Source organism: Pseudoliparis swirei, chromosome 14, assembly GCF_029220125.1.
Source record: "Pseudoliparis swirei isolate HS2019 ecotype Mariana Trench chromosome 14, NWPU_hadal_v1, whole genome shotgun sequence".
In the NCBI taxonomy this organism is placed as follows: domain Eukaryota; kingdom Metazoa; phylum Chordata; class Actinopteri; order Perciformes; family Liparidae; genus Pseudoliparis; species Pseudoliparis swirei.
Genome location: NC_079401.1, coordinates 4,742,273 through 4,757,642, shown reverse-complemented (window position 1 = coordinate 4,757,642; position 15,370 = coordinate 4,742,273). Strand labels below are relative to the sequence as shown.

At 45.1% G+C, this 15,370-nt stretch overlaps 1 protein-coding gene across 1 annotated transcript in view; it reads right to left on the bottom strand.

Annotated features, from left to right (window-relative positions):
* Window positions 1-3,113: 3,113 nt before the first annotated feature.
* Window positions 3,114-15,370, bottom strand: part of LOC130204431 (gamma-aminobutyric acid receptor subunit beta-3-like) — a 28,879-nt gene continuing 16,622 nt past the window's right edge. The window contains exons 7-9 of the mRNA XM_056431163.1: window positions 13,128-13,280; window positions 7,125-7,372; window positions 3,114-5,253 (exon numbers count right to left, since the gene is read on the bottom strand). Coding sequence (XP_056287138.1) covers window positions 4,882-5,253; window positions 7,125-7,372; window positions 13,128-13,280 — 773 coding nt within the window. The 3' untranslated portion in view covers window positions 3,114-4,881. The remainder of the gene's footprint in view (window positions 5,254-7,124; window positions 7,373-13,127; window positions 13,281-15,370) is intronic.

Below are 15,370 nucleotides of genomic sequence, written 5' to 3'. Positions count from 1 at the left end.
CTGTATTTTGATGTCTTTGAATTTGGAACAGAGTAAAAAACTATGCTGTGAGTATGAAGTCATGCAGGTATAGTTACAGCTGGATAAACACATATATTGACTATACTATTTCAAACCCTACTGGCACGCCATCGTCATCTAACCCTTCCACTAGCAAGTGATTATACAATAATTGGCCACGTGTTCCATGAGTTGCTCCTCCATGTGGGCTTGAGTTATCAACAACAGCTCCAATCACATGCCCACCTTTTAAACTGCTGAACTATGATATTCTTTAATGATTAGCTTAATGATAAACTGTGCAATATATCTTGGGGTTAGAACCCCCATATACATTAAAGAAGGGAAGAGATTAAAAATCTATCACGGCTACCCCGAGGGGCTCATATAGCCGACTGTGGAGAAGCAGGGCGGGGACGGAAAAGCCGAGCTCAGCGTTTTATTGAGGCATAATGCATGAATAGGCCAATTTATAATGTTTCTCTACCTGCGATGGAGAGGAGGAGTTTCCAGTTTTGCTTCTTCCAGAAACGGACTAACTCTTAGAACGCCAAACTGAAGTCGAATCGGGGTTGAAAGGCGATGCATCTATTATGGGATGGGGCTTTTTGGCTTCCCATCGTTGTAAAACAAACACCAGCCTGCATTTGCAAATACTTCTCTTTGATTCATTGGTTTTCTCCTCAAAAGGACATCCATCCAACCAGAACAACGACAGACCCGAGTCGGGGTCTGCTTCTCGTCAGGGGGACTTCGCCGACAGCAGCTTCGTCGCAATTCACCGATTGATTCATCGGCCGTGCTTTGAACTCTCCGCTTGAGTTTGTTGAGACATCTCAAACATGTTTTACTGCTGCCACAGCCTCGAGTCCACCCCACCGCGGTCACTCCCAGATGTCTGTCGGACGCATCCCGGTAGACCCATGCTGGTCCTTTCAGTTAATGAAGTGCAATGCATCATTTACAGTGACTTGTCAACACAGGGTTGGTACACTGTCGCGGGCAGGGTTGAGAAACTACATCAGAGCACCTTATTATGTTATTTAAATCTGCTGTTGTGTGTTGATGGAATCAGAAATGGTTCCGCGTGGGTCCCCTTTGGGGCGCTCTGGCCTCTTTCTATTGGCCTGATTATCATCATTAGCTTCAAAGGCAGGAATCCCTCGTTGTAAATGTTCATTACGCTGCATAGTGGTGGGGATCTGGTGTAGCCTTCCTGTCATTGGTCCACAGATCTGATACGTGGGATCGGGACTATACGTTTGAGATTGTGTCCATACCTTCTTCCAGTATGGTCATAATTCATAATAATTCATGAAGAGTTTTTCGAATGAATTCACACCAAAATGAACACTTGCACACACAGTTCTCACAAAGACACTCTCAGATTGATCGACAGTTTAAAAGCCGAAGTCTTAAAGTTAACCGAAACAAGTCACTGATTTATTCACGAACTTTGTAGCGCTCGAGGAGGGCTGATAAAGTGGACAACAATTTCCGAATAATAACCTCCGACCCTACACAGTTGGTTTTTTTCCATCTTTATTTATGCACTGTACTCTTACTCTCCAACACTCTGGCGCACATTCATAAAGTTCCCTTCATACACAGAAAGATGTCCAACTGGGAGTTGCAATGAAAAGTCTTCAACCGTCACCGTGTAGTTGCACTGGAACAGGTAGGGATGGAGGGCCTTGCTCAAGGGCACCTTGGATAGTTGTAGAGGAGGTACCCCCAACAAGAATATGCACAGGCGACATTTTATTTAAAATTCTATTGTGTGTGCGAAGTGGCGTTGCGTTGCATTACCTCGCTCTACATGTACGTCGTATGCAGATTCCTCACGGAGTGTCATGCATGCTCGCAATACCAAATACACCGGTACAATGTATATCATTTATTTGATGGTTTCACATGATAATCTAATGAAAAAGGAAGAGAAACATACAGAGATATACAGTATAAATCTAAGCCTAAATACATTGTGTGGCAGCACAGAACATTTCACATTCCATTATGGGACCAAGGCCATACAACACCCGAAGTCTTTGATGACTCTTTTTTTAATGTATATATATATATATATATTTTTGAAACTTTTTTGTTGCTTTTATTTTAGGCTCACGTGGCATATTGTCATCTTTAAAACCAGCGGTCGGCAGCTCCCGTGAGTGAGGTTTTGCAAAATATGTTTTTTTCCTTCCCTTTTTAAAAAGATCTACCCCAAGTTACGAATTGTAGTCGCATGCACGATGAACAAGTATCAACTTTCATTCCCTTTCCAACCGCACGACCTCGTATTTAAAATACGGTCTCGTAGAATGACCGACTAAGAAGAAACGTGTACCCCGGGAAGGAATCGTTTGAATCAAAGTCTTTTCTTCTCGCTTCAGTTTCCCCCGAAATCGGCCTCGCGATATCTTATTTACACGCCACTGAAGCCTCACAAACTGCTTTTGAGGTTTATTTCATACGGGTTTCCCTCCTTCGAGCTCCACGAAGCGGCTGTAAACGTCTTTGGACAAACCTCGAATGCGTGAGACCACGAAAACAACGCTTTGTGCTGAACCCCGAGCATCCTCTTGTACCGCGTGCTCGGGCCGGACGCCAAACCACTCTGATTGGTCGCTTCATAAAGGTACAAAGAGGGAAGTAACATAAATAACCAGCGTGTCCGTTGGTGCTGTTTGTGGCCGAGGGAGAAAAGAAGAAAAAAACACACACACAAATGAACACGTTTTGTTAAGATGAAAAGGAGTTTCCTCTGGCTTATGTCAAAGAGGATCATATTCCATCTGGAGCGTTGGACCCGGGTCATAATGTGCACTGCGCCCCGTCTACACAGTAGAAAACAGGACACCGCCGAGAAACGGGGGGTCCCTTGAATGTGGAATCGACTAGAGCCCTAATTAAACGGGGGTCGATAATTGCATTGGTCAACAATCCGAGGAGAATACATTCAGGCCTTAGTCACATGTCAATCAGTCTGTACACATAAAACGTTGCTATTTTTTCTTGAAACTGATCCCAACTTTGAACCCCCTCCCACCCCCACCCCCACATGCACAGCGTATATATATATATGTCACGTATACATCCATGACAACATCATCGGCCGTGACTCGTAACCGCGAGATTGCTCGGCGACCTTCGGTTGGACCGCAGTTCTTCAAGAGTGGGACGAGCAGAGCTATTTTTATCCACTAAACTATTATTATTTTTCGTGGAATAAATGGTCTGCCCACGCCCTCTTACCAGCTCTCTCTCTCTCACACACACACACACGCACACACACACATGCACATGCGCTCGCTCTTAAAAACTCTGTTTTCCTCGCCTCTATTTTCTTCGCCGCTCGTGAGAACTACATTCTGATGGAGAAATGATGACCATGGCTCATTATCCTCTCCCTGAAAGAATGGATCTGGTACATTCAGCGCTAGTGTGTGCTTGTGAGTCTGAGACTGCGGCTGCACGGCGAGTCACGCGGTACCTCTGAAACGCAGGCTGAGCACACCCACAAGTGTTTAGAGTGGATTCCAACGTGGCCGTGAGAAGATATTCAGAGTGCCCCACACATGCTCAAAAACTAAACCGATGCTTGTAAATGACCTGTCAGTTTGTTAACTTTTTTTCTTCTCTTTTTCTGACAATTAATAGCCAGTATGACAATCACGAAATGCGTAGATCATTTTCATTTTGGGTTGTATATACAGTACACATGTATGTATATACACACTGGACTTATGTACAACAAATAGGTTTTAGTCCTCCACTCTATCACCACAACAGAGATAGTGTTGAGCAAAGAAATAAAATAACAACACAGGTTAGGAAAATCAAATGAATACCTGAAGACACAAACAGTACAAAAATATCATATTTCATTGGTTGCGTAACCGTGTCGCCCGAAAAGGTCCGTGGCAGTTTTTTCTTCTATTTAAAATGAAATAATTATTTTTTTTAGAGGAAGTTTTGATCAATTTGAGTGCAATTCTGTCATGCTATCGTTTAAAGCGCTGTTGCTGAAAAAATGGCAGTTTTATTCGTATATATATTCGTATATTTGTGCTTTTGTTTTTTTTCCCCATATCAAATTACCCAAAAAAAAGAGGAATATTTCAGCGACTCTTTTCTTTGTCAAGAACAAGACGTCAAATAGCAAAAAGTTTCAGAACCTGAGTCAGTCATCCTGAACAGAGGAGAAAACCCTCAACTCTAAATTATTGTGTTTGGGTAAAAGTTCACCAGATCAATGCGTGACATGGTAATCTGTATATTAACGATGCTATAAACAAATACACATCTTCTGTAAAGTTGTGGCATAATCCAAGGCAGAAAAGGAGTTATTTGTTCCATTATGGTTGATCATTACATGCATTAATAGTGCATAGGATACCAGTCAAACATACATTAGTTTGTTCAATGGACTTTTAGGAATTGCCTGCATTTATCTGACCACCTGTGTTGTATAAAGGTTTCTGAATTCTTTTTTTTTGATTAGAAAAATCATTGCGTTACCTGTTATTTTGTGGAGTGCTTTCATTTTTTCGCAAATACTTATTTAGTTATTTACTTGCTGGCTTCGTGTCTCTCTATATACACATTACTGAGAGGGCAAATGTTGGGAAATGACGTGTCACGAGTCCCAATTACGGTACGTACGTTAGAAAATAAAAAGGGTACGAAGGATTCAAAGACTGCAAATATAAAAACAATGTTGACAAGAACTCGGTCCAAAACGCAGCAGTCGGTTGTTTTGAGTTTGTTTCCGTCTCAAAGTCTTTAACTCGACACGCTCTAAATATAAAAGCGACACAAAAAAAGGAAGAAAGAAAAAAGAAAAACAACAACAACGGACATGTCAACAACACAGTCCAATCAGACGTAGTAGAGCCAGTAGATGAGGTTGAACATGGAGAACACCGAAGGGAAGATGATCCGTGACCAGCGGTCGATGGTGTTCACATCCGTCAGGTCGGGGATTTTGATTTTCAGCTGCGAGGACCGCCTGCGCAGGCGGCTGCGCTTTATCTGCGCGGCCCGGTCCAGGGAGAGCCGGTTGGCGGAGCGCGGCCCGATCCCGCCGCTCTGCTTGCGGTACTGGATGTGCGACGAGGCCGTGCTGTCCAGCTGCACCATGGACTGAGAGTTCCTGATGTCCGCCAAGCTGGTGGTGATCTCGCCCTCCCCCACCTCGTTGTGGATCTCCAGCGTGGTCAGCAGGATGTTCCCGTGGCCGTGCGGCTCCGCCTGGGCGGAGAGCGAAACGATTGGGGAGAGAAAAATAAATCAAATTAACAACGCCGCGAGAGGACTCCACCTCAAGACCGTGAAATGTGGATGTTGTCATGGAAGGGTTCCTCAACGGGGCCCGGAGACTCCGAACCACCACAGCAACTGGCAACTACAAAGAGACACACGGCGGCTCCAAGGGGATGCAAAATGACCACAAGAACAGGCACAATGACTCGAACGGGATGCAAAAGTGGGGGTGGGGGCCCAATTTCTCGTAATCCCGTGATCACGATAGTCGTATAGGGCAATCTGCGTTGAGACATTAAGTACACCTCTCATCATTTCATTTTGTGCATCACAAAAAGAAACCTCTCGAAATCGAGTGAAGGAGGGGGCAGCTTTTTTTCCCCTCAACCTCATGCGCCCGCCGCTCACTTCCAATGGCGCATTTGTGGCGATTAATGGCCGCTACTAATGCAGCTTCCATCGATGATACAGCCGTACGACACCATCACGGTCGACACTTGACTCAAGCATAGAGGACACGCATCACACTCCATGCCTATGACGTGTGCACAAGAAACAGATCAACAAGAATGGACGATGGCGACCGTTCATGCAGATGTAGCAACTGTGGAAGTCCCACCTTTCCCTTTTTTTGCCTTTATATATTTCAGTGTTTTCATATTCATAAATGTTTTTTAACTAATCAAGACGTCCCCTGACTTGATATGAACTTGTCTTTCGTTTGCTTCCCATTTAAACTGTTCCTACACTGTCTACACACATTCATCTGTCCATCCATCATCCTCTCCTCTGTTGCTCTCCTGCTCTCTCCTTTTTTTTTTTCTTTTTCCCCCTTATTTGGGTTGTTTTGTTTCCTGGGTCCGAGAGGGTGGGGCAGGGATGTGTGTACAGATTGTATTGTACTAAAGAGACAACAAAATTTGTTGTGAATTGTAGCTATACAAATAAACTGAATTGAATTGAATTGTTAAATGTCTACAATGTCTATTTTACTATTCTGTAAAAAAAAAAAAAAGCCATAATTTAATATTTCCATTCCCAGAAGAATCCTGTTCTGACTAAAGAAGCTCGATTGGGGGGACCTCTGCAGTAACTACCCGCTGGTTTCACTGCGGGTCATGAACGTGGCTTTTAATGATGATTTCAGTGAAGAGAAAAATGATGCACGGACAGCATGCGTTCAAGGTGACCTCTGAAGAGCGGCTTCACGTCGGGAAAAAAAAATACACCATTTGTACAACGCCATCGAGGAACGAGCATCACTTCGACGGAGAAAAGGACTGCGGCGAGGACGTCGGAGTCAAAAATGAATGCTCCGGAGAATAATGGCGATGTCATGAAAGATGCCGGTTGCTGCTTGACTCATTCCATGGATGCGGAGATATTATAATTATATAACATCCATGTCAGCTGATGGCAATGGCGGAGTCGACTCGAGGAGATCGAAGAGTCTCGCTGAACGGGCAACTCACCGAGCGTGAGTGGCGAAGACCTTGAACCTGATTGGACCGCTTTAGGGACACGGTCCTACTACCTGCCTCCTGAGGAGATGAACATATTCAGCCACATGTGGGGGAACACATTATTTTTGTAGCCTCCGTGTGGCGTACAGATGCCGCTGATAATGTCATGCAGGAAAATGTTTCCGCTACCGAGAGCCGACCAAACGGTTCATTTTTACACTCATCGCCGGCGTGTCCTGTGAGGAGGAAGACACATTAAGGAATCTGAGAGTCCACTCAGACCTTTCTAGTGTATTCCCGTGGCATTTTCTGTGGAAATAACATCATTTAAAGATTTACTACTACTTTAATTTAATCCGCTCATCCGCCGATTCCCGTCATCGAATCTCGGCTCACCCTCGCGGCGTCGTATTTGGCCGCCCGCTCGTTGTTGGCCTGCTCCGCCTTCTCCGCCAGCTTCTTTTGCATCTGGGGGCCCCTCCCGAAGAAGATGTAGTTGACGAAGGCGTACTCCAGCAGGGCCAGGAAGACCATGACGAAGCAGCCCATCAGGTACATGTCGATGGCCTTGACGTACGGGATCTTGGGCAGCGTCTCCCTCAGGTGGGTGTTGATCGTGGTCATGGTCAGCACCGTGGTGATCCCTTAGGCGAGGAAGAAGGGGAACAAACATTGTGATTTTAATCCTCACAAAGAACCTTTATGACAGTTAGGTGCATCCATTTTTTATTTATCTTCCGGGCTTTTGCATCACCAATCCCGCAAATAAACCCCTGGACACACACACAAGTGATGCCGAATTGGTCCAAACCTGTCGGAGCATGAGCTCAGAGAGCGCCCCCGTCATTCTAATCAGATGCTTTAATCTCGTCGGTGACCTTAAGGTCACGCCGGGGGGAAAAACTCAGACGGATATCTTCAGTGTTACTATAGAAACAAGAATATCTGAGAGGAAGCGTGGTTGATCTGTGGCTATTTCCTCTGCTCGTTAGAACCCACTGGGAATGAAGAAAGCTCTGAAATTGCTTTGCTGAAGTGTCAAAGAAACACAAAAAACACACACACACAGGTTCTTTGGGGGGGGAGCAAAAGTCACGTGTAGAGTGTTTTTCTCGAGCGCTCTTGTGAATCACCTGATCACTTTCATGTTTGATGTTATTCTACTTGCATGAACACACACTGGTAAGTGAGGGCGTAACATCGGCCTCATTGAAATTCAAAAGGTCTGCCTCGAAACCCCCAACCGGCCCTCGGCCATCGGGCAGGAATAACTCATGAGAATAGCGCTGCGTGTATCTGCCTCCAGCTCTTAGTAACCTCAACCACAAAGGGATACAGGGTGGAGGCTAGTTGGTGCGTCCTAGTAAAGGCACCCTCACACCTTGAGAGAAGGAGAGAGACACACGAAGTGAGGTTCATATGAAACTACAGACACATAGATGAGGGGAAATTGAATTGGCTGAGGTATGATACTTTACTAAAGTGGCACTGAAAGCTCAATGTGCTGTCAGTTATGAAAACACATGCAGAGAGGAGAAATAGGACGGAGACAGAGAGCACATACTGCAACTACAAAGAAGAACCAAATACAGAAATATACCGTAACTAAAGAAAACAATTAAACACAGAAACGTACCGGAACTAAAGAAAACAATTAAACACAGAAACGTACCGCAACTAAAGAAAACAATTAAACACAGAAACGTAGTAACTAAAGAAAACAATTAAACACAGAAACCCAGAACTAAAGAAAACAACACAGAAACGTACCGTAACTAAAGAAAACAATTAAACACAGAAACGTACCGTAACTAAAGAAAACAATTAAACACAGAAACGTACCGTAACTAAAGAAAACAATTAAACACAGAAACGTACCGTAACTAAAGAAAACAACACAGAAACGTACCGTAACTAAAGAAAACAACACAGAAACGTACCGTAACTAAAGAAAACAACACAGAAACGTACCGTAACTAAAGAAAACTCTTAAACACAGAAACGTACCGTAAATAAAGAAAACAATTAAACACAGAAACGTACCGTAACTAAAGAAAACAATTAAACACAGAAACGTACCGTAACTACAGAAAACGATTTACGATGTCTTGTAATTCATATTTATTGCGTTCTGTGTTCTTTGCCTTTTACTTCTCTCCCGGCGCCACACCCTCGTCTCCCGGCGCCGCCGTACATTTTCACAGCAAATCAAACACGCCTCACTCGTGATCACCCGACCCCTGACCTCCTGCAATGCAATAATAACGCGACGCCTTATCTCATAATCGATGTGTGGCAGATATACCTCGACTACTTTATCGACTCACGCCGGGAATAAATGGAGGCCATCGGTGGCCCGGCCGCTCGTTGAACACGCGTGGCCGAGGCGTGTTGGAGTGTGTGTGTGTGTACGCATGTGTGTGTGTCATAAAGTACAGTGAAGAGACCCGGACTGAGTGTGATTTATTGGCACATTACAAGGCTAACACAACTCACGTGTGTGTGTGTGTGTGTGTGTGTGTGTGTTACGTGAGAGGGGGTGTGAGAGGCGCGTGTGTGCGAGGAGCTCACACGTGCACATGCTTCGTGTCTCGTGCTCTTATTGGACGCTGCAATCTCTCGTTGATCTTTTCCTTTTTTCCCTCTGCTTAATGACAGCCTTGTTCTTTATAGGTGTTCTCTCAGCTGTGCCATTACTCTACGTCCTTCACTCCCTCCCTCCCCTACATCCCTCTCTCTCTTTCTCTCTCGCGCTCTTCTGCTCCCTCGCTCCCTCTTTCGGACAATTTAATCAAGGGGCCACGCGCCCATGGGCCTCCCTCCTCTCTCATCACGGCTCTCCGGGGAGAGATTTGTTTGTTTTTTACGGGTTCTCTCTCACTCCGTCTCGTCCGATCGTTGTCGGCTACCCCTTTCTCGGCTTCCACCTCTCTCCTCCCTTTATGTGTCCCCATGATCACGCCATCATTTTGTGGTGCTTTCACTCCCCTCCGCCTCCTCCCCTTTCACGTTATAAATCCCACAGTCTCTTTCTCACCTTCACAAAGGAACGCTGCAATCCAATCACAAGCCGATAGGCGGTTAGCAGACTGTGTACAAAGTTAGTTTTCAATACATGAGTGTGAATATGATTTGAGAGATATTTGTTAGTTTACTGTACAAAAGGCTAAATAAGGGATTAAAAGAAGATGTGTTTCTATTGTAGGAGTCCAATTATGGAACAATGTTAAAATGGATATAAGAATGGTCAACTCATTCTTTTTAAATCAGAAAATTAATGTTAAATAAAATAGTTATATACATATATATATATATAATTTTCTTATTTGTCTTTATTTAAAGAAAATAAAAATAAAATTGTATATATATATATATACATATATATGTATATATATATGTATATTATTTTCTTATTTTTCTTTTTTATATTAATTTTCTGATTTATTTGATTATAATTTAGGATAGGAATATATAAGCATTTTTTGCTTATACCTATACCTTTCTGTTTTGTATATTATATAGAATAATATTGTATTGTATTGCAATGATTGACTGAATAAAATACACAACAACAACAACAATTAGCAACATGGCACAACGTTGTGAAGAGAAAAAGGTACCACGTAGGAGGCAGCAAAGCGCGGCAATGAATGTCAACTGCGAGGATGAAGGCACGGGGTCAAATCAAAGCGTTAATTGAACACGTCCAGCCGGCCCAAATCGGCAGCTATCTAGTTAGCATGCGTGCAGGACCTTTACACTGGTGTCTACCATTACACTTGAAGTGCTCCGGCACCAATTACAGCGATGGACCACACCTCGACTGTTCACGTAATGCGATTGCGAGTGAGCGGGGCGACTGCGGGAAATGGCTCGCAACCGCATTAGCGCAGCGAGCGGGTCGTCTGCAACTTTAACTTCCTTTCGGAATTGCTCAGGAAAATGAGATTCTCCTTCAAACAATTCAATTGTTTGCCTGCTGGCTCCTTGAATTGATTTCTCCTTGAGCATTACACTACTCTTACTGGCAGGTTTGCACACACAGAAAAGGGGCAGATGCACACACACATGCACACACACACACACACACACCGGATATTGCAGCCAGCAGGACTTCACACATACGCGGCCTCCTCCCCCACGAACACACACGTACACATTTAAAGCACACATTAACGATGGTAAAGACCGGATATTGCATGCGTGCCATCACAACAATAACCAGTTCAAGCTGGCAAATAACGGTGGATATAAAGCAGATACATGTATGTACACACACACACACACACACACACACACTGATCTCTAATGTGCTGCATCTGCCTGTGGATAACAGGTAATGGATCACAGCATGTTGCATTATGATGTGTTCAGGTCATTACTGTCCCATTAGACATCCATATGAAGATGAGTTAAGGGCCACAGCAGCATCAGTTGGTAGAGCCGGATAGAGCTGGTGGGAGGCCCCGGGCAGAGATGTAAAGCTGGGCCCCTACTGCCCCCCCGCCCCCAGTCTTAATGAGCATACCTTTAAACGTCACAACTCCTTCATAGTGTCATTTTGCTTTTCTGAGAATAGCGATGATAAGTTAAAAAGTATATTTTTGCACGATATATTATGTTGAACAGTGTTGCTCCTGGTTGGATCACAACCGACCCGATTATTGTCAAGACAACTCCTTGTCCTTCATCACGGTGGCCGCAACACTTAAAAGAATAAACTTCAAAATTCTGAGCCTTTGCTTTTTTATTCACAGCATTTTCTTGTACTTTCAATTCTTAAGTACATACAATATAAGAACATTACTTTTGATACTTAAGTACAGTAAATATCAGATTTTTACTATTATTCTTATAGGTGACTTTCACTTTTACTGGATTATTTCCAATAAGGCACAGGAGTCAAACACAAGGCCCGCGGGCCGAATGCAGCCCACCACGTCATTTGATGCGGCCCCTGACGACTTGAAAGGCATATGATCACCTTTATATCCTGTGCTTTTATTTTGAAGGTTACAAATTAAATGGATTTGTGTTATAATATTAGAGGAATGTTCTTGTGTACAATATTTCCACTCTTGAATAATCAAATGCAAAGAGAGTTATTTAACAATATGTTGGGGAGCAGTGTATACACTGCTTCAGTTACACCGGCCCTTTAAGAGGCGGCCATGATGCTGATGTGGCACATGGCTCTGCCTGATTGCAAAAAAAATGTCTGATTGCAATAGAATTCTCCGAGCACTTGACCCTACTTCTCACTTGACTGATGGGTAAACAGACAAGAAGGTGACTTTGTGATTGACAGGTGTTGCTCCACTGGTCTGGGAGCTTTAACACTTTCACCCTTCCAGAGGGTTTTTGTCGTTATTGAAAGCTAATTGTACCGTTTTCGTAATTCACTTAGCTGCACCCCTCGTTATGATAATAATTCAAAGAAACAAACATGTCGACGGCCAAAATTGGCTTCAAAACCAACGGGTAATGTGACGCCATCCACTGAAATAAGTTAATTAGATACGTTGTTATGATGTATGTTACTACAGTGGGTAGTACGATTATATTAGACCTGATAAACAAACTGTTTAATCCTTCAGACTTGTGTGATTGTCTTTCGGAAAGGCTTGTGAAAGAAGCAACAGTAGGTGGTGGAATCCACATAGCTGTTGCTCAGCTCTGATTGGACTGCTGCTGATCAGGGGAGGCATTTAACGAATGGTCAATTGCCAATTTGCCGTGGTACTAATGACGCAGCTGGGGGAGAATTCCTTTGTTAAAATTGCTTTTTTAAAGTATAGTCTTGACGACCTTCTTATTGCATTTCCTGGTTCCTCGTGTGCCACCTCGAACCACAAAGACCCGACGGTGCCCCGCTGCCTGTGAAGGATCGCCGTGATTACAAACCAGCGGCCCGCCGCTTCCTTCTCCGTCTTGTTTACGGCTCGCGGGAGCCCCGCCGAGTCTCCAGCCTTCGCCCCCACAAGCAAAAAGTGAAATTAGGCTCATTAGAGACATTATGTGGTTATAGCTCCTGGAGGCCTCTCGGCGGCCACAGCAACAGCGGACACGAGGTATGACCCGGGAGTCAAGGTTGTGTATTTCTGCTGTGGCGCAGTGGACAAAACAATGTTTTTACCAGCTTATTTCAGCTGCATGTAAAACCAATTTGCTAATTTCCATAGAAGACAGGGACCGTAAATCTTCTTCCCCCCCCCCCCCCCCATAATAGACATGTTCTTCCCAACTATTTGCATTTGATCCACAAAGCCACTCCCTTAAGATCTCCAGTTATGCCGCCATCGTGCGAGGAGTTGAGCCAAGGAGGTTCTGACTCATTCTGGTCCCTGGGCTCATCTTAGAAATCCAAATACCTGCTCCGTGACAGCCACTGCCTCTTACCTAGAGCCACTCTGGCTGCTGACGCGTCGTAGTTTATCCAGAAAGAGACCCAGGAGAGGATGGTGATCAGGATCGATGGCATGTACGTCTGCAGGATGAAGTAGCCGATGTTCCTCTTCAGCTTGAAGCTCAGAGACAGTCGAGGGTAGGCACCTGAGGACGAGAGGCGAGGGCCGGAGCAGCGTTTCAAAATCTTAAAATACAAATGTTCCGGCAGCAGTACATGCATGTTACCTATAGAAACACAATCGGTTCCATTTTAGCAACACATCTAACCTCCGTTATTCACAGGAGCGCACAGAGACACCATGTGTTTTGGTTTCAGTTTCCATGACAACCCCGACAGCATGGGATGGATTCATCGCCATGGTAACAAGTATCCCCGCCACTGGCGCAAACACACACACGCGCGCGCGCACCGACTCTCTCACGCACACGCGCACGCACGAGGACTGTAACCCTGATTTGCGATGATGCGACGCAACATTTAAAACGGCGCTAAAAGATTTCGCCGCATTTTTGCCTCGTCAATTCTGAACCGTCTGCATCGTCCGTGCGGCGACTCTGAGGCGTTCGGCATCGCTGCAGGGGGAACAGCTTTCTGGGAAATAATATTCCTCTCCACGATCTGCTGTGACGGAGCATTTCTGTCATTAATTGTCGTTTTTTTTTCTTTTCTTTCTCCTAGCATATCTCTTTCTGGATTTATGAATATATGGCTCGATACTCCCACTATTCTTTTGCTATTTTCTAATGTTCTCTTTTTATTGGCGGAGAACTGGGGGGGGGGAACTGAAGTCCGTGGGCTTCAGCCAAAGCCAAGTGGGTCCAATCGACGGAGTTGGATAGAGAGTCGCACAATCTCATTAAGATTCTGTGCCGACTGTAAATTAGATTGCAGTAAAATCCCGACGTGTCATTTTTAAAGGCCCTCCATCAAATCGTTGTTATCTGAAGCTGCCGACCGGCGTAATCGACATTGGAAGGCAGCTCCGTGTGTTTCTGTGGGGGTCGTGTGTCGCCCGTGTCAGAGGGTTTCTGAGCCCTCGCATGCTGCCGCGTTGATATCGTGGCTTATGGCTCCGTGCTCAAGGACCTCTCGTGGCTGCGGTGACTCACACACCTTTATATCGCTTCTTTCTTCGTGCCGTCGACTGTCTTTGAGTTTGTGTTTCTTGCGTCGCCTCACGGCCCATTATCCGCGCACGTCAACGGTCGGTAGTGACGATCCTCCCGTATTTGCCTCGTGGTTAACACGTGGTTAAACGTGCACTTCATTAAGGTGCGACTGTGGGAACCGGACCGAATATACTCCATCCACTTCTTTCGACGAGCGCCCGATGCCGGCTCCCGCGGCCTCCAACGGGAGCCGAGTGCGAGGTGGCAGAAGTGGTTTGAGAAAAGAAATAAATAAATAGAAAGAGTGAGCTGAGGTTCGGTGGCGCGTGGGTGTGGATCTGTACTGGCTGTAACTGCTACACCAAACAACATCCGCGAGTGGGAGGCACGCCATGTGTGAGGCCGAGGAGGAGAGGAGAGGAGGAGAGAGGAGAGGAAGGAGAGGAGAGGAGAAGAGAGGAGAGATGAGAGTAAAGGAGAGGAGAGGAGAGGAAGGAGAGGAGAGGAGAAGAGAGGAGAGGATGAGAGTAAAGTAGAGGAGAGGAGAGTAGAAGAGAGGAGAGGAGAGGAGGAGATGAGAAGGAGAGGAGAAGAGAAAAGAAGAGAGGAGAGGATAGAAAGGAGATGAGAGTAAAGGAGAGGAGAGGAAGGAGATGAGAGGAGAAAAGAAGAGAGGAGAGGAGGAGAGATGAGAGTAAAGTAGAGGAGAGGAAGGAGAGGAAGGAGAGGAGAGGAGAAGAGAGGAGAGGACGGAGAGGAGAGAAGAGATGAGAGTAAAGGAGAGGAGAGGAAGGAGAGGAGAGGAGAAGAGAGTAGAAGAGAGGAGAGGAGAAGATGAGAGTAAAGTAGAGGAGAGGAGAGGAAGGAGAGGAGAGTAGAAGAGAGGAGAGGAGAAGAGAGGAGAGGACAGAGAGGAGAGAAGAGAGGAGGAGAGATGAGAGTAAAGGAGAGGAGAAGAGAAAAGAAGAGAGGAGAGGAGAGAAAGGAGATGAGAGTAAAGGAGAGGAGAGGAAGGAGATGAGAGGAGAAAAGAAGAGAGGAGAAGAGAAGAGGAGAGGAAAGAGATGAGAGGAGAGGGAGGAGAAGAGATGAGAGGAGATGAGAGGAAGGAGAGGAGAAGAGGA